This window comes from Plectrocnemia conspersa, unplaced genomic scaffold, assembly GCF_051122295.1.
Source record: "Plectrocnemia conspersa isolate PC_06_02 unplaced genomic scaffold, ASM5112229v1 ptg000002l, whole genome shotgun sequence".
Classification (NCBI taxonomy): domain Eukaryota; kingdom Metazoa; phylum Arthropoda; class Insecta; order Trichoptera; family Polycentropodidae; genus Plectrocnemia; species Plectrocnemia conspersa.
In genome coordinates this window covers 26,864,177-26,885,048 of record NW_028277166.1, presented here as the reverse complement: position 1 = coordinate 26,885,048, position 20,872 = coordinate 26,864,177, and the positions used below count along the sequence as shown (strand labels likewise).

Below are 20,872 nucleotides of genomic sequence, written 5' to 3'. Positions count from 1 at the left end.
ATTTTTTACTCAAAGCACAATGTATACGTTAAACCTGCGTTTACGAATCAATAACTCGAAGGTTTAGAACGTAATAATGAATAGTAAAAAAATGTGCATTAATTCCAATCAAGGCAATGGTAAAAAATTGACCTTCCACTATTGAACGTGCAGTTAACTATGTATTTATGTATTGATATGTTTTTAGTTAAATTATATAATGAACCATTTGAATGATTTATAACACTTTACACATTGCAACAATATGACACTAATATTTAATACAAATATATTCGACTTTAAAGCAATATATCTTGTTTTATAAGACAAACAACAAAACCACTATAATATAAACATATTTGAGTACCTAAAAAATCATTTTTTGAAATGCCATAAAAAAATGCAATTACTTTGTATTTTTATTTTGATTTTACTGTATTTTAATAAACGACTCATTCTATTATTTAATAAATATGTATATTAAAAAATAATGTAATTTTAGTAATGCAAAGATTCTGATAAAAATTATTTACAATAAAATTGTATATACATTTTCTATTTATATATCATTCATACATTATGAACATATGTAAAGTATTAAGTTTAAGTTTGCTTTAATTAGATATGGAGAAGTGTCGTTGATTTTTGAATAGGTGCAATGCTTGTTAGTAATAATAAAAAAAGATTTGTTTTACTCGGGATTGGAATAATATATTAACTAATGGTTCAACTAGGTTTAACTTGATTATTTTTTGTGCATAAATGTTAATATATGTACATATATTTATGTATTTATGATAATTTACATTGTGATTATTTTCACACTGTTTTTAAAATACACAACAATATTATCAAGGAGTACATGAATATTTTATGTACTTATATATAATAATATATTTTGTTTTAGTGATAGTTATATTTTTTTTTTTAAATATAACACTAGGTTTAATATTTCTTATTAAACAATATTTAAGTCACTTTCCATGGAATCAGTTTTTTCACCGACAAAATAATAAATTCATTTTCAAGTATTCATAATACAAGTACACTCAACTTTTTTTAGATTGGGAAATAACACGGTCCAAAAAAATAATGAATACATATTTGTATTTGATATTTTTACACGATTACCAAATATTCCAATTCGAAAAAAGACGAACTATTTCTTTAGATGATATTTTGAAAATTTTGGACCGTCTTGGAAGAGCCAAAGGTTTTACATATGTGGATAAAGGTATTGGTCTGATCGAAGCAAATATTAGAACAATTAAAAATAATGAAAATTCTATCCAAAAATCAGAAATTTCTGGATGAAAAATTAGTTCCAAAAAATCATCGTATAGTCGAAATGTTATCTTAGAGAAAATAGATTTTTTTTAATATTGTATTATTTTTCCCTAATTAAAATACGTATGTATAATATTTTATTAAAAATATTTTTAGAATTTATTTATTTGGTTTTTATTATTATCTTTTTTTATACGATTTTCTATTTTATTTCTGCCGATATTGCATTGATTTCATTAGGACTGTTGCCCTTAAGTTATTGCAATCTTTCCAGATATCTTATTTCCTTTTAAGACCTTTTCCTTCGAATACTAGCACAAAAAAAGCTTGGCACTGTAAGATCAGAAGATTTTGGAGGCCGGTTGAAATCATTAAAGCGTGAAATTAAACAACCATTAAGCATATATAAGCAGCACGATAAATGAATGGTAAAAGTTGTGTCTGGGAGATCGGAATTAATGATTTTTTTAATTATAATGCGTATCGATAATCACAAATTATGTTTACCTAAATTTTTCTAATCTCAAGGATGTATTTCGTGATTATTAATTTATGTCATATATTGTACATTAAGGTATCGAAAATTCAAAAAACTTTTGCTTATAATGTATAACTAATATATATAAAAATATATTTTTAATTTTTTAGAATCAGATATTTACCTAAGAATGTGATGTAATTTTTTAGCTTGCAAGATTTCAATATTTTTTGCAAATCTTTAAAATTCTGCTTAAACTTCGTCTAGCACGTCGCAGAGTTGCTGATTCAGGAGATTCTCATTTTCGACTACATTTGCAATATTTTCTTGATGTATATTTATTCGAAATTAAATCACTTAAAACCAAACTGACAAACTTTAAAATAGCAAAATAGGAGCAAAATAAAATATTAATTTAAAATATGGCATAAGTCGTACTAATAATACATAAATTATGAACGTTTAAATTTTAACTACAATCTAATCATAAATTAAAAGCAGTCTAAATTTAGGTTATTCAAGAAAATATTTATGCCCTAATTTGTGTATATATTTTGTATTATTGATATTGCTATTTTTGTGTACAACCTTTATACAATACTGTACCATCATGTTTTGTGTATATTACCTGCTTTTTATAAATAAGATATTCTTTCCGATAAAAAAAATGAAAAACATTAAAAATGAAGATACACAAAGAACAGCAAAAAAGTGACATTACTTTGAATAGCTGCAACCTCACGCTAATTGTGATTTTTAAAGATGGGGAATTCTGATTCTGCTATTCATGATCTTTTAGACATATTTTTTCTGCTTTAATTATAAATTTTTGTTCCCCTGTACTATTTATTACATGAAGGAGAGTATTAGTTAAATTAATGAATCGTATTTCTTTGCAACAATCAATTAATGGTAATGTGAGCGTAGTTTTCGTGCTAACATCCCAGGTCGAAAGAACAGTAAACGAATAGTCACTTACCGAACAGGTTTAGCTTGCTGAAGTCAACATCCGCCTCAAGGTCCATCTCGGTTTTATCCTCCCTGAAGCTCGACGGACTCTGAAGGATGTCCAGGGTCGAATCGCCGGTTCCGCTTTCGTCACCGTCCACAAACATCGTCCTGGACTCGTTGCTGCTCGCCACTGACTCGTACAGCTGAGTCAGCAGAGTTGTGTAGTCGCAGACCAAGACTACGAACAGCGCAGTCAGGATGATGGTACGAACGATGCCACCGGACTCCATGTCTACTGCACCAACGCATCAAACCGCTGTAAAAGGATCATTTTGTTTTAAAAATCAGACACGATTAATTTAAAAGTCATTATAACGTCAATTTCAAACAAATCAAAAGAAATATCAACTTGTCTCAGAAGTGAACAATGGAAGAGAGATTTCGAAACTAAGCGATTGAGTCATTAATTGTCATTATTTCAAGAACCATGTCTGTCCCAAAACATTAAACTGTCAGATTCAGCGCACATTGCAATGTACAATAATTTATTGTTTGTTTTTGGAGCCATTTTCGATTTATTTTCACTAACATTTTATACATCACAGTGTACGCCATATTAATTTAAAATACAGTAAAATATTTTTCATGCCCTTTTAATTCAATAAATAAAAGAATAATAAAGGAAGAAAACAAATAAATATTTTTTTTTATGAGATTTTTGATGAAATTAATTACCTAAAATATACACGATAGACAATGCGTTCTATTTCGCGCAAAAGACTATTTATTTTCTACCCCTTAACGATTGCTGAAAGTGGCCATCTGGAAGTTTCACTTTTGCAGCGTAAGCATATTTCATGGTTGTGTCCAAGAAGCGATGCAACTGGCCCGCCAACATACTCATCTGTGATTCGCCAGAGCTGACTCGAACCAGTAACATAAAATATGTGCCACATGCTCACAAGGGGGCGGACGGATAGACGGAGGAAGACGCATCATGGACTTGATTTACTATTTGCCAGAAATAATTGTCTTCTTATTGAAAAAAATGTATATTACTAAACGTTTGATTTGGGTCGAGATTGTTGAAGACAAAAATTAGAAAGACAGAACTGATATATTTATATAAATACACATACAATTGCTTAGAATATATTTTTAGAATGAAAAAATAATTAATAAATACGAAGCTTTAAATAAACAAATAAATATACAGCACCAATTTTCAATGCAAAAGAATAGACATTGTCAACTAAATTATAACATCTTTATGTACATAACTTTATTATGATTCACAGATATAAAAATTGCTAACCTTATTATCTAATCTGAGTTTTTTTATATTTAAAAAGATATATGTTATATGAAAAAATATTTTATTGAATAAAAAAACTATTTTAATGAAATTCATATTTAAAAAATAATTTTAGTAAAGTTGTAAACAAACGCGTGTTTAGTTTTTGTTTACTAAAGCTGTTATTTCTAAAAAAAATATTAATAACTGTAAGTTGCAACAATAAAATAAATTGTAAAAACATAGACAATCCTTTTTTTTCATAAAAAAATAAACAATCTAAAGTTACATTAATTTAAGGTGGATATGTCAATCAATAAATCGTAGTTTATTCCATAAATATTATAAATGGCATTATAAATATTATTAATAACAGTTTGAGAAGGCTACAAAAAATACTATATTAATAATATATATATAGAATAAGAAAAATAAAGCTGATATATAGAATGTAGAATTTAATTTGTCCATTCGATTAAGAATTTGCAAATAAAACTAAACAAATAAAGAAAAGTAAAAGCAAATTTTAGACATTTAGAATAGAATTTAAGATTAATATTATCTATTATTTTTATTATAGAGAACTTGTAAGTATTATATAATAGATTAAGATAATGTAAACATTCTAAAATATATAATAAATAATATATTATCATTATCCGACTATTATATAAATTAAGAACAAGTTATATTACAGATATTAAATTTAAAATATCAATCAAAATAAGGATATTTAATGATGTAGAATAAAATTAATTAATACGATTATTATAACCAATATTTTAACATTATTATAAACAAGCTTGGAGTAGATTAAGATAATGTGAACATTTTAAAATACATATTATATTTGTCATTATCTGACTCTTAAATACATATTATATATTATTATATTATTAAATACACATTACTAGAAAAATATAAGTCATAATATGAATATCTAAAGATGTAGAAAATACTTTATTGATACGATTAAAAATCGCTCAAAAGGTTAAGGTAAATTAAAGATAAATAAACATCGTAAAATATTAATTATATAATAGATATCATTATCTAACTATTAGATTTATTAAATTATATTAAAGAACATAACAATTTTAAAGACTAAGTTATTGAGTCTTGCATACGAAGACATGAAGAATAGAATATGCAAATCTTACAGAATATTAATTACTGGTGTTAAATAATTAAGTGTGAATGAAAAAGTGAAAGTACGTATATTTTATTATGTTTATTTAAAGAACTACTACAGGTATATTTACATATTTTATAAAAATAATTGGGGACCATCCGCAATCGCTTAAATGAAATTTGTCACAAAAGACTATTTTTTGTGCAATAATATTTATTTATTTATAAATAAACAATACTGCATATCTAAGTTTCAAAAGAAAAAATATAAATATCTGTGCCGGACTAATTCACTAAAAAGTCGATGCCAAAATACGAAGAAATCTGCTGCGTTTGCAGATTACACATTCCATAGAAAAACCCAAGAAAGCAGCCGCTTATCATATTTTTTGAGAAAATAAATAAATCAAAAGACTTTAAAATATGATATCCAAATAAATCGAACTTAACTTGATTTTGGATTTTACAAGTTTATTTAATATTTTACGTGATTATATTATTTTTCACACATTTATTGCTACAATACTATTTATTTACATCCACATTTCATTGGTAATAATGAAAAGCTGTTTATATCCTCAATCTGCAGGACAGATTAAATTATTTTTATTATTAAGGAATCGACACAGTGATATAAATACTGATTGATTTAACTCTATTTAAATATATTTGTTATCAGTCACTTGATAAAGCTTAATTGACTAAAACAAAAGTATAATACTTATAGACAAATAGAATATGTGTAGCTTATACACTTTTTGTTAATTTGTTTTTAGATTTAGTTTAGTCCAAGTCGTATATTTGCATAATATAATATTATAGATATATATCAAAAACTGTTTCTGATTGTTTTTTAAAACACAGACATGTAAAAACAGTATAATCGAATGTATTTCTTATAGTCGTTTCAAAGATTAAGGTATCTCAAGGTTATAAATAAAATTGTCTATTGTTCGATAATAAATTAATCGACGGACAAGCTTAACATTTATTAAAAAAAATATGGTTAGAAATATAATGTTTCAAACTATTTTTAATACACCATATCTTAAAACATATTAAATTCACTAACCAAAGATCGATGTTTGCAGTGTGACACTAAAAATTAGACTAACTGAACATATTGAATTATGATTAATCAACTGTTTTGATGCTAATTTCGTAATATAAACAACAAAAGTTTTGTTTTGATTTCGTTATTTGGATCAATATTATACTCGATTTGCAAATAAATTCTTAGAAAAACGTTTGTTTATTATGAGAGTAATTAGTAATGATTTTTTCATAATTATATTATTTTCTTACGTTTATGATCTTGGTGTTTTTCCGTCATAAAGTTTTATTCAACTGATCATTTTATATATGCTAAGTGAAATGATGTAAAATTATATTGCTATGACGCTGTATTTTTTACGCATTATTAAAATAAAATATGCTTATCAATTTATTAGATTATTATATTCATAATAAAACATTTGCTTTTGAAGATAATTTGAGCAAACTACAGCACACTATATTCTATTTTTGTTGAACTTATAGATAAACGTTAAAAAGTTGCGTTGCAAGTTATAGAAGCAATTGTATTTCGTCCCTTCTAATATACTTATAACAATATGAAACTAAACGTAAAAAGTGAACGTTCTCTATTTAAGTTCAGAAACGTTTTTATATAAACGTTGAAAAAAATCTGCGTAAACGTGATTGTTGTATTATATTTTAACAATAATATTTTTTTACAGATGTTTTTTTAAATATAAAAATATAATCTCTCTAAGAATATATTATAATATTTTTAATAAAATTGCAGTTAGTAAAAAGTCTCTTTTTATATTAGCTATTATAATTGTATGATTAAATATTACTGTAAAATCAATATCATTTTTTTTTAATCATAGTTATATTAATTAGTATTATTTATATATAAATAATAACCGAAATACTTTACGTTTAAATTGTTATCATCTTATAAAACAGCATTTAATAACAGACCGAGATCAAAAACTATATATGATTTATAAAAACAAATCTATTTGCGAAAAAGATATTTTTTATTCGTTCTTAAAACGAAAAACGCATATTTTAATGATTATATAAACACAATCTATATGTGGCAAATTTTCGATCACGATATTAATAAAAATTAATAAGTAACGCTGGAACGCTTTAGAAAAACACCTGTCATGTTTTAGTACTATATTCACAATCAATGATATTATTAAATAATTTGCTATGATATTATTAAATAATGTTAGTTAAAGTAACTGTATTTATAAAAGTTTTATTTAACTCATAATAAGTTACGTATTCAAATTTGATTTATACGTTCTATATGGCAAAGGTAACTCGCTACATTCTAACCATTAAGCTATTTATGTATGTTATGTAATAATATAATATTATCATTGATGAAAGGCTACAATCGGAATATGCAATGATTATATAATTATAAATTAATTGTGACGCTAAGAACGCACAAAATAAAAAAAGTCATAAGAATCAACGTTGTGAGTCACTGTTTATAAATTAAAAGTCAAGGGTAAACCCTAAATTAAAATGTCTTAAAAATCTCGTATAATAATAAAAATAATGTTTTCATAGCTCTTAAGCTAAAGAATGAATATTAAATTTGCAGCACGTCTTACATTAATATTATTAAAGTGCTCTATTAAAAATCATGCGTAAATTATTAGCAGATAAAGATATATTTTTAATAGATTTGTAAATGCCAATTGATTTTTAATCATAAAAATCATAAAAATTCAACATTTTTATATCAAAAATGACTCGAAGGATCACTGTTTAATGTATAATTTTATTTTTCCAAATATTCTAGTCTAATTTCAAGAAAAAAGAACTAACGTTATCGGCTCGCGCAGGCGCGTGACGCGTCGCTCCGGTCGTGGTACCGGCAAAGAACTGACAAGCACTCGAGCGGCCACTTCACCCACCACTTCTTTTACTTCTTCTCTTGGCTTCCTGCTTCGGCCGATACACATTGGCTAGCGAGTTAGCCACGCTTCCGGAAAAACCAAGGTCTTTAGAGCAAAAATCGCCGGTACGCCCATAAAAAAAGATAAAACGCGTCTTGGTTGCGATTTAGATGTACATATTTGAGTATCATATAATGATAGTTATGTGATTGAAATGATCTTGATTACATAGAAACTAATAAACTATGATTATAATGTTAAATTTATAATAGTATCATAAATTCATCAAATTAATTATAAAATAATTTACTCAAGAAGGTATAATTATTTGACAAATAATTTAAAAAAAAAATGATCAATGTACTGAAACAATAAAAATAATAAAAAAGCTAAGAAAAAGCGATAAATGTGCAAGTTTAATTAATTTTTCGTATACAGAGTGAAACATTTATATTTAAAATGTTATAAATATTATTTTAATGTAATATATACAATATGTAATGATGTATTTATATTCCATATGATATTAATGCTTCGTATATTAGAATATGGACCTAAAATATAAATTTATAGTACATATCTTAGTCAACAGATAATTCATAAAATATTTATGAAGAAGTACAGAGCTTCTTGTCAGAATTTCCAAGTAAGTTTCTCTTTGAAGAATATGATTCACTGATCTCTCGCTTGAATATTTATATTAAATTATCCTTTAGCTAAATAAATCCAACCTCGAACTAAATAAGCAGCAAGATAAATATCGATGGCTTAAAGTGTAAATTTGCTCCAGTTTTGGGTGATAATGATTTAACAATGCTACCTTGTACCTTTAATCGAAATACACTTGCTCAAAAAATATCGATTTAAACACTGAAATTTCATATCAAAAAATTGAGATATGGTTTTATTTTCATGTTGTTTATTTATATTTTGTACTTTTATTTATTAAGCCGTAGATATGTTTCTTATTGTATACAGAAATTATAATAATTCCATAATTTAGCTCCGTTAATAAAACACGTCACGGCTTACTGAGCACATTATCCAGGGGCGCAGATCTTTGCCAGCATGTTATCTTGGAGCTAAATTTTCAAGAGACCGTGACTGTCTTCTCTGTCGTAGTCACCGACTAAAAACAATATAACTTAGAAACTAAGAAGATATAAAATTGCATAAATTATACGGCAATATTTAAAATTATTTGTATTAAAAATACAAAAATTAAAATAAATATTATAGTATGATATTAAAATTCATTATTTAACCTCAAATATTGTCTTAATTAAAATTGTATTAACAATAGATATAGATGTATCAGATATAGTTTATTTTGTGTTACAGTTATTTAATTCCTCTAATAAAAAATATCAAGTAACTAATTCACCGCTTTGAAATAAATTATGTCTTAGTCAAAACGATGAATTTGCTCTCTGGTACCTGTCGAATATGTATGAAAAAATGCAAAAAATCGGAATGCTTGGAACGTACTTTTAATTATGTTTAGATATTTAATAATGTGATTAAGTTTTACTAATAATATATTCTAACTATGAAACAACATCTTTTTATCAGTTTCTACTGTTCAAATAGCGTTTAAACTGCTTTTTGCTAATATTTAGTATTAAATATAATATGTATTTATCAAAATGGTAATTTTGCTCCCAAGTATAGGCATAATATGATACAAAAAAGCTTGGCACGCGCTTTAGGTAGTTTGTTTTGTTTTTATATACATATCTAGAGTTATAAAAAAAAAGATATTATTCGCATCATAAGATTCCCTATCGAACTCGACGGTTTACCGTTACATTCTAATTAGAATCCACTACTATTTTCCTCTCAGCCATACACCGTGGGGGTGTTACCCTGCACTTCTAAAGAAATATTTACCATTTTATTTTTATTATATAATAATGCTATTTTCTTATAATAAATATAAATGTTTTATTGGTTTTGGAAACAAAAGTAGTAAGAATACATTTAATAATGACTATAATAATTATATTTATTTAAAATATCGTTGAAATTCCGCACAAAATTAAAAAAAATCAGATACATAAGTAGTAAAATTATAGAATGAAGTTAGTGGTATTGTAGGTTAATCAAATTTGTTCATTTAGCTATCCAGAACTGACGCCGATCCCCTAGAAATAAAAATGGGAGTGGTGTCACATGCAACGAAGAAAGAGATAAAGCATGCTCTTTCGTGTAACGGTATTTCGTCCAGATGACATGAGAATCTTATGAAGCCTACGGGAAGCTGTGGTTTTGTTTTACTAATAAGTTATTCTTAGTGAAGAATAACAATACGACATATTTGTGGGTTCCTACTGCTTAAATATTTTGGCAATATAATTATATTTAGTCTGCTCTCATTTATTTAAAAAAATAATATGCATTTTCCGAAACGATAAATATTTAATAAAAAAAATGGAAGGCTTGGAACTCACTGTCTTAATTACGTTTTTTAGTTCAATTATTTATTTAAAAATGAGTTAATTAAATTTAATCTGTAACAGAAATTAACATTTATTTCAAGCAAATTTAATTCATAAATTACACATTATTAAGTCATTACATAACTAATGGTTTAAATTGAGATTGTTTTATTTTATAGTATTTTTCGCGCCATCCAGTATAATTAAATAAAAATACAACACATAATAAATACAATTTATACGCAGTCTTTATTTAAAATCTATAGAAAGTATTGCAAAGCTATATGTATTATAAGTATTATATAAATTATCAATAAATGTAATAATATATAATTTAATTTGAAGCAGATAAAAATTGTAAAAACCAGTATTTATTACTTTAATATATATATTTTTGTATACTAATTTTGGTTAAAGAGAATGTAATTATACAAATCTTCAGTCATTATAATGCTGTCAATACAGTGGATTGTATTTATAATATAATTTAATTTATTTCATCAAATAAAAGTTATATAATTAATGATTTAATCAAAATGTATAAGACATATAAAATTCCATTTGCTCTATGTCAACTATCATTGAATATAATATTATATAATTGATTTTAAATTGCTAAATTAGTTAGAATTGAATTAAATGCAAATAAATGTTATAAATACAAACTAAAACTATATGTATTTATTTATACAATTTTGTTTCAAGAATATTACTAATTGTATATTTAAAATGATTATGAAAAATCACTAAACTTTTTATGTTACACTGTCGATCATATTGATTTGCATACGCAAGATAAATTAATTAATATATAAATACACGTTAATAAAAATTAAAAAATAATTAATAACGGTTGTATGTTTGTATTTTAAGGTTTTGAGATCAAAATGCGTTATAAATTCCGTGTGAATAAGGCATCTAAAATACCAAGTTCAATAGCATGTGAAAATTCATGACTCACAATAGGAGCAGATAAGACACGTAACAATATAAAATAAAAAATAACAGTACAATAGTTTACAATATGACTATAGTTTGTCTAACTTACGATGATCTTGCGCGATTAAATATTATTGCTCAGGTTCTATTGTATTATAAGTTATTCTTACAATTGAATGACAAAACGTCACCTTTAGTCGGTTTCTACTGTTTAAATCTTGTGACATTATAATATCATTCGAATGTGGACCGAATGCACATTGAATACCAATTAAAATGTAGAGATTGATGATTACGCAAATTGATTCGTGACCAAGCATTTTTAGTGTTTCTCTTTATGATGCAATTGATAATAGAATTGTAAATATTTCATGATTTTATCAATGCAATTTGCGTCACAAGACATTTGCAAAAATTTTAAATTATTTAGGCATACGTTAATATTTTTTCACACTGTGACTTGCAAAGTAAATATAAATACGAGTAACTACCACATTTATTAAATAAACATTTAAAAAAAATATTTGCCATCTTAACAGCTGTTATTATACACTTCACGTATTTATATTATTCAAGCAAAATGTTTGCTTATTGATTGTAAAAAATATTTAGAATAATTTATTAAGTAATAAAAATTAATTTCTTTAAAATAATTATCAATACGGAATTGTTGATATATTTTGATTAAATCATTAATTTTTTTTATTAAATAAAATATTTTTAATCCACTTAACAGCATCATTTAAATTTACTAAAAGCATATAAAATATTTTCTCTTTAACCAAAAATATTTAATTAAATATTATATTAAAAAAATGCACCCTAAAATTTACGTTAGCTTTTTACCAAGTGAAGAAATTATACAAATTGCAAATTTTATTTGTTTATTAATATTATGACTGGAATTTGTTACGAATGTTATATATCATCCACCATATTCTCTAGACCTTACTCCTTTTGACTACATAGACGTAAAAAATAAAAATGCAGACAATGTGAATAATTTGTAGCAAAGCTTCCAACTTATAATGCCACTGAAATTAAAAAATAAAGTCATAAATGGAAGAAGGGTGTATATTTAGAAGAAAATTATACTTTGATTCATTAAAATTAAGCTAAAAATTTTGTTTCATTAAAAAACAATAAATTTATAAATTAAATGAATTAATGTTGTTTTTTAGGATCTTTTAAGATTGCTAAAACTGTTATATGAAACAGTCAAATGTATTTACTTAATTAGTACAAGCTAGATTTTTATTATAAAAATAAGATATGTGTAACATATAACATAAATCAGGGATATGGAGTCGTTGGAAATTTTTCCTGACTCTGACTCCGACTCCGATTTAAAAATTTGGATAAGATTATTTTAAAATAAAACAACAAAGTAGAAAGAATAAAAAATAATTAAATATTTTTGGTATACAATTTACGTGATTTTTCTGTTTTTTGAGTTCTGAATTTTTATGACAGGATGTGAGTCAGACGATGTGTTAGTTAATACACACAATTTCTAATATGTCATATGTTAATATGACCGGTGTAGAAGCATGACCATGGATGTCATTCGCATGGATTAGTGCCGCGCCATTGTATGTGTACGCCGGCCGGGTACCGGTCGGCTGTTGTTGGGTATTTGATTAGGTACATAATAACTTTTGTTTTCTTCATATTACTGATTTAAAAACCATGGCGCACGACGACTGGTTAAAGGGTTAAAAAGGAGTTGTAGTCGGTCGATTTTTTACGACTCTAACTCCGACTCCACAGCCCTGGATTAAATATAAAAAACATATTCGAATAAAATATATTTTTGATATTAATTTATTAGCAAAAATAATATATTATAAATAACGAAAATCGAGTAAATTGAACCACACAGTAAAAAAACAAATTTATTAAAATAATTTTTGAATTTTAACTATTTTTTTAATTAAAAAAATCATACATTTTTTTAAAAATAAATACAAGAAGATATTAAATACAATTAAAATTTGTTTAAAGCTTAATTTTAAAATTTATGTAATAATAAAAATATTTTAAAGAATAATTTAATCACAGTATTTAAAAAAAACATTATTTTTGTTATTATAATGATGTACATAGAATTAGTAGTCTTAGATTTTATTTTTTATTTTTAATGTGGATTGTTTTTCATTTATATTAAAACTTAATTTTTTTTAGCTTTCTATACTCTTAATTGTATTAGTTTTTGCTTATGTAAATATATTTATATCTGACCTCTTACATTAAGATGTATGTATTAGACTTTTATGAAATTTTTAAATAATAATCTTTATTTTATTTATTTAAATCTTTATTTTATACTTTATGCTATTTTATTTTTATTAATATTGTTTGTTTAAAAATATATAAGTACATAATATACAACATAAATAAATACATATCTTAAAAAGCGAAATAAAAATTATTTAATAAATATTTATCAAGAGATATTTTTGGTCTTTAAGATATATTTTACCTTCCATAAAAAATTAATCTTCAACTCATTTGCTTAGAAATCATCGACTGAATCATGCATTATTAATAAAAACTAAAAAATAACATAGTTGATTCATATAACTTTTCCTAAATTATATAAGTTGCATAAACCAAAGAAAGATCATCATCAAACTCCGACGTCAGCGCTAGCAGACTTAATCGCTTCTGACAAAAAAAACATGCATTGCGCAACGCATTTCACTTTTCGTTTGTTTGTTATAATAACACCCTGTAATTACATACGAATTGCACTAAATCGTGCACATATGTAAGTTTCGAATCACAGAGCGGAAATTTGGTGATGAAAATAAACATAAACGACCGTGGCGCAGAAACGTACTATTTGTACTATTAATGTGTATCTATCACATGATTTATGAATTAGATACTATATAAAATTTGATAATAAGTGGCTACTTTAAAAATGATAAAATTGCGTAATAATTTAAATAAAGAAAGCTCGTCGCTATAACCGCGAATTTTAATTTATATTTTAACATAAAAGAAACCTTTTAACATAAATGTTTATATAACATCAGTATTCAAATACGTTAATGATAAAGTATGTATTAAACTACTAAATATCAAATTATTTCATGCATACACAAAAAAGTAAAAAATCGATAAAGTAACTAAACTTTCCACCTATTTAAAAATAAACCAATATTTGATGGCAGAAAGATTTCTATAAATATTCGAAAAAAGTTACACAACTCTTATATAAGAATTATATATAGATAACATTCAGAGTGAATGTTATTCTTCGCGTGATACAAAATTATGCGTCTCTTTCACTCTCCATGCACACAGAAAAGTGTGAGCGAAATAGGGAAGCGTTCATCGCAAAAGTGAAAGTATGATGACATCGCTTTCGGTCTCATTGTGTGTGCAAAACACGAAAATTTCAATCGTATAAAATTTTTTCACTTTTAACAATTTCGATTCAAATAGAAAATACCTTTGATAAAAGAACGCACTACAATAAAATCTATTGTTAATCATTTGATCAATTCCATGTTCCCATTTGGTCACTTCAATGGTAACTGTTAGAGCTAAAATGATCCTTTCTTTTGTAGTTCATTTTTTAAATCTGAACTTGACTTTAATGGTCAACGATAAGAGTTGAAAAGGACAGCTTTCAACTATCGGACATTGTGTATAGCAACCCGATGCCAATTATGGTTTTTCGGTCGCTTTTAATACATATTATTAAGGGTGGATTTATATATAATGCTCTTTCATCAACCCCTCTCAGAATGTATATTATTAGGGTAGAAGTTCCTAAGAGCAGTAATTTAAAAAAATAATATAATATATTTATATATTATATTATTTTTTTAAATTACATCTAAATATTTCATTGACTATAAAAACACGCACTAAAAGATAAAATAATCACATATTTTTAGTATTGAAAACACGTCCCGGATTTTAATGCTAATAGTCTGGTTACTTAATTCTCAAATAACAGTAGCAATAAAAAAGACGAGAAATTGATTCTAGGTAGAGATTCTAATTTGTTGTGTCTATAAATTAATGTTTTAACAAATATTATATTATTTTTTATTTGCATACAAAACACGCAGCGTCGTAATAATAAAAAAAGAAAGTAATAAAATTAAAAACGTTTGCTAAAGAATGGGTTTATTAATTGTTATATTACTGAAAAGATAATAAAATAAACCACTGCTTAATTCATAAACAAGCTTAATTTTTAGTTATGTATTAATAATTACACAATAATATTTATTTACTAATTTATATTCATTATGTGCAATGATTTAACTCTTAAGTGCATCATTTTTCCAAATTCAAAAAATACATATTTTCATACTAAAATTAGGTTGAAAATGACGGCAAAAATAATTTAAAATATATTTAGTCTTATTTGTGGATTATATTTATTAAAAAAATGCTTGTCGTGAATATGCAACATCATGCAGAACGCGACCAAATATATTAAAATTAAAAACATACAAAAATATTTACAAGTGATTAAAACATAAGACCACACCAAATTTTTATGGTCAATATGGGTCAATGTCTACAACTGCGTTTTGTTTATTTTATGCAACTATTACAAAAAATAGAAATCAAAAATAAATAAACAATGGTGGACTAATCGTTTTGGAATATATAAATTAATTTGATTTCTTTTTATATTCACTAGTACCAATGAAAACAAAAGTGACACATCTGCACCCAAAGATTTTTTTTAATAGCATTATCACGCGTGCAGAGACATTTATCGGAATAATTTGAAATCATAATGGCTCGGCGTTTGTTACACATATGTAACACTATGTTCCTTTATTGAATGTAGACTGAGTTATAAGCGCTTAAATAAACTGTTGCAGATTTGCTACACCATGCTTTTAAGGGTTATTGTATGTTTATATCTAAATTATTCAGATGTGAAATAAAAGTGATATTGTAAAATTGTATAAAAGTTATATTATATCATTTTTTTATATGCAAATGTTTTTTTTAAATTCATCTTATACATACGATACATTACAATTTTATAACTAGTTCTGTGGTAGCTCTAAAATGACTTGCAGTTAAAATATTTTTTATTTAAGATTTAGAACACCTCCTTAACTATATTTTTACATATAAATACATATATTTTATATAATTAAAATACATGTACATTAAGGAACATAATTATTATATATTTTTATTTTCTACAAAAATTCAACTAGGTATTCTAGGATTTTTATTTATTTAAATTTAATTGAGAACATCGTAACTTACCAGATTACTCCAATGCGTCACGATGGTCAGAAAATAATACATAAAAAAGCAGCTAAAATAAAATGTTAAGCATATTTTAAATATGAAAATTACAATAACATAATATTTAAAAAAATTATGGGAAATTTAATTCAATTTTGTGAATTTTTGGACTTTTATAATTTTTTTTTCTCAAAAAGACTTACTTTGAATAACTTTAAACTTAAAACTTAATCTTGGGAATATTTGCCTTTCGTAATTATATAATATATATGTATTTATTATTTTTTTATATTTATTTAAAACCTTTTGCAAAACATTTTTTTTTAAATTAATTTGCTTGCTTATGGTTCTAAAAAAATGCTAATTATACTCTAAAATAAATTATGTTTTAATAATATTACAATAAAAAAATATTAAAATAAAATATATACATGCAAAAATATAGATTTTTATTACAATTTGATAAGTATACGAAAAAACATGTTCATTACCCCATAATAATTATTCATATGAATTATTAATATGATATCACAGCCACGCGCCACAAGGCGATACTAATTCATTTTTTTATCCATAAGAAGCTTAGATGCGTTCTCTTCGACTAACGAGCCGTATGCGGCTCGCGATCCGCACTTTGCCCAAAAATGGCATATTAATAAACCGCGTCAAACAATAAAGAACAAATCCGATTTGGTGCTCACTTTGACCGTTGGACGCGTGCCGATGTGTGGTGCAAAAATTTCATTATCCACCTTTTGCCCAGGGGTGGACAGATTTCGGGGGGTGGCAGTTTCACGCGCCGGCGGTCACGTGACTGACGGCCGCGACAACGCGCTAAATGAAAACGTCAATCGGCAGCCGCGGTCCATAGACAGTCCGTGGTCGAGGCAATAATAAGTAATTATCAGAGGATAAATTTATACAAATCTATTCAAAAATTATATAAAATAATAATTTTATTGTGTCATCAATTGACATTAATAAAGTAAGAAACAAAGATAATAAACTGATCGAAATTGAGCAGTTTTTTTTAAATTGTAGGTAAAAGTATAAAATATAAGTTAGGGTTAAAGATGTAGATAAAGTAATAAATAAAAATTCCAGGAAGGTATTTGATCAATATGTTATCCAATCTGTCAATTCCAGGACTTTTTTATTTTTTAAATATTTTTTTAAATCATTGCATTTTTAATCTTTATCAACCCTAGATGAATTTTTAGTGAGTTCATACGATATAGGAAAAGCGTTATCTAGCATTTCTACCTTGTCGTGATCTATAATATGTTAGATATAATATTTTTATTTTTTTATGGTTTTTTATTTTTAAAGAATTTAAATAGTTTTCAAAATAAATTATTTGTTGGTTTAAGTTTTTTTTTATTTTTTTCATCACGTTTCGTTAGTAATAATCTGAATTTTATCCCGAATATTATCGGCTGATTTGCATATTAAATCTTTTAAATGCAGAAATTTAGTTTTTTAATACTAAGCTTTAATTTTAATTAATTTAATAAATAATGCTTTTCTAAATCAAATTTAGTAATCTACAAACACAAAGGAGTGTCATACTTTTTGTCAAATGCTAACATTTCTAAATATATTTTTCTATGTTATTTCCCAATAAGGATTACCTTACAGTTAATATGTCATCACTATTCTCCGCCACTGTATTTCATTGAGGCCAAGTGAAAATTAAATCGTTCCAATTACACATCACTCCGGAAAAAGAACAGCGATTGAAGTTCACCGCCCTTTCCTTGTTATTCTGACATCTTTCATGCCGATTATTCGGATCTGGATCTCTTTAACTTCGTAACCACCCTAAATAGCCCATCATCCCCTTTGCGGACCTGTCTAAAAGGCGGGGCAAATGCGTGACACCGAGATTTAATCAATCACATCTGCACTTGTTACTATTTCATATCATGCAGATATATAAATGAATATATCAATGCAGTCCATAAATTACTGCTTCTTTGCATTATATATTTTTGTAATGACGAGTTTCGTAAAATAATGCATTGTCATGTGGCGAAGCACATGTAAGTCACAAAGATAGTATAATTACACGCTGTTTTCAAATATGTAATTTGCTATGACTTAGGTATTATCATTTTTTTTAATAATTTTAACACTTTACCGACCGGCAGTTTCACACCAGACTTACGCTAAATACCGGCCCTTTTTCGCAAAACTTCGCGAATTTTACCTTTTTTGTTTAAATTTATGTATCTTTTGATACGGTCCGAATATTTCGTTAAATTTTTCTAGATATGTTATAAATGTATCAATGCATCAATTCAAGTTATTATTAGATGGTTCTCAACATGTGGTTCGCCTTATTACTTTTCCTTATTATTAGATTTTTCAAATGATTATCTTGATTTTAAAATTATAAAAACGAATAACCTAGAAATTTTAGTAAAACTAATTAAAATTAAGTTAACCAGCGGTTCTCAAACTTTTTTTAATTTGTAAAAACTTTTTTCAAGCAAACTTTTCTTTTGTATTGTGACATTTTTACTAATACGAGTTTACTGATATTTAATTCATTTGCAATAAAATATTCACTAACCGTTGTAATTCACTCCATCGTAATGTGGAATTTTCCAGACACATACACAGATAATTTACATTGTCTTTCACGTGTAAATCACTTTTCACAATAACTAGTTATATAATGAAAGTTTAAAGTGTCTCGATTTTTTACCGTTTTTCGAAATTGCAACAATATTACCCCATATCGTTTATATTTGGTTTCAAATATTCGTAATTTTGCATTTTTCAGATATTCTGGTAAAACCCGATTCTTCCTTATGGTACCACAGATTCTATTTTTTTTCAAATATATTTTTTTTGCTATTTCAACACTGTTATAAAAATTGTCCATATAAAGATGATGCCATTTTATTTATTGTCTGATGTTAGATGTGATATTGAATCTTGTAACGAAATTCCAGGTCCTGAATATATTTTAAATTTCGATATGTATCCTGACACTAATTCACATACCATTCTTATCACTATACCGTACTTTGTGAGCTTACTGGAGTTGTATACGTGAAAATTTAATCTTCCACACCATGGGATCATACCCTCATCCAGAAATATGTTTTGGCTTGGTTTGTACATATTTTTTAATCTTTCGGAGAAATAATCAATTATTTTTTGTACTTTGAACAGTAATCCTACATTATCAGGAACATTTTCATTATTGGAAAAACGCAGGTAACGTAATATTTGATAAAACCTATTTCTACTCATGGTTTTTGTAAATATCAAGGTCCCTATTAGTGGATTTATTGTCTAATACAGATGTAATGAGCCTCTTTTTACCAGGCCCATTAGCAGTATCAACTCAAACCAATTTTTTAATTCTGGTACCGTTACATCCACCCATTTTTTAGATTTTATTTGCAGTTTGTATCTGTTGATGTGTTGATTATGGTGTCTATTCGTTTCTTCTGCAATAACGGGAAACAAGTCATCTTCAATAAAGTTTTGTGTCTTGTAAAGTGTCTTCTAAATATTTTTCTTGTCCATCTTCCTCATTGCTCATGAGCATCATAGCATGTGGATGATTTCTTTCATGAACAGAGGAGTCTGAATCACTATCATTATAATTTTCATTGTCACTTGGAATATCTATATATATTTAACACTATATTAAATAACATTAACTGTAATTATTTTCACGTAGATTCTACACTCGTATTTAACTAAAAAACTATGTTTTATAAACAGTTCGTAATATTTTTCGAATATTCACTCGTGCACACGAAAACCAGATGCACTTCACACGATAGTATAACTTAAACTTAATTCTTATCCATAAGTTTTTATGTGTATCGTGCTAATAATTCAAAAATAATAACTTGAAAAAATTCACACTTTCTACAATAATGTGTTACTGAGATTCTGTATTTCCAGTAAGCCAGTATTATCTGACGGGAGATAATATTTACTCACAAAAAATATGTTGGAATTTCCTTATAACAGGATAGAAAAAAATACAATAGAATCTTACTAATCTGACAATCTTGAGATTCTCAGTAATCCAATACTATCTAATGGTTAATGATATGATAAATTTTTAGTGTCTTGTATTTTTTATATATGTACATCGTATTTTTTAATTTTATGTAATTTGACTTTATTTCTAAATAAACCCATTTACCCAATAAATTATTTTTAAATATACATA

General features: G+C 25.7%; 1 protein-coding gene across 3 annotated transcripts in view; it reads right to left on the bottom strand.

The window, feature by feature from the left end:
* Nucleotides 1-20,872, bottom strand: part of geko (olfaction protein geko) — an 89,142-nt gene that overhangs the window by 12,671 nt on the left and 55,599 nt on the right. Inside the window, exons 1-2 of one of the 3 annotated variants that reach the window (XM_088206170.1) lie at nucleotides 7,980-8,104; nucleotides 2,724-3,011 (exon numbers count right to left, since the gene is read on the bottom strand). In XM_088206170.1, the coding sequence (XP_088062296.1) occupies nucleotides 2,724-2,985 (262 nt within the window). In that variant the 5' untranslated portion in view covers nucleotides 2,986-3,011; nucleotides 7,980-8,104. Of the gene's footprint in view, nucleotides 1-2,723; nucleotides 3,012-6,425; nucleotides 6,491-7,979; nucleotides 8,105-20,872 lie in introns of those variants that run through there. The other 2 variants (XM_088206171.1, XM_088206172.1) reach the window with 2 other exon arrangements.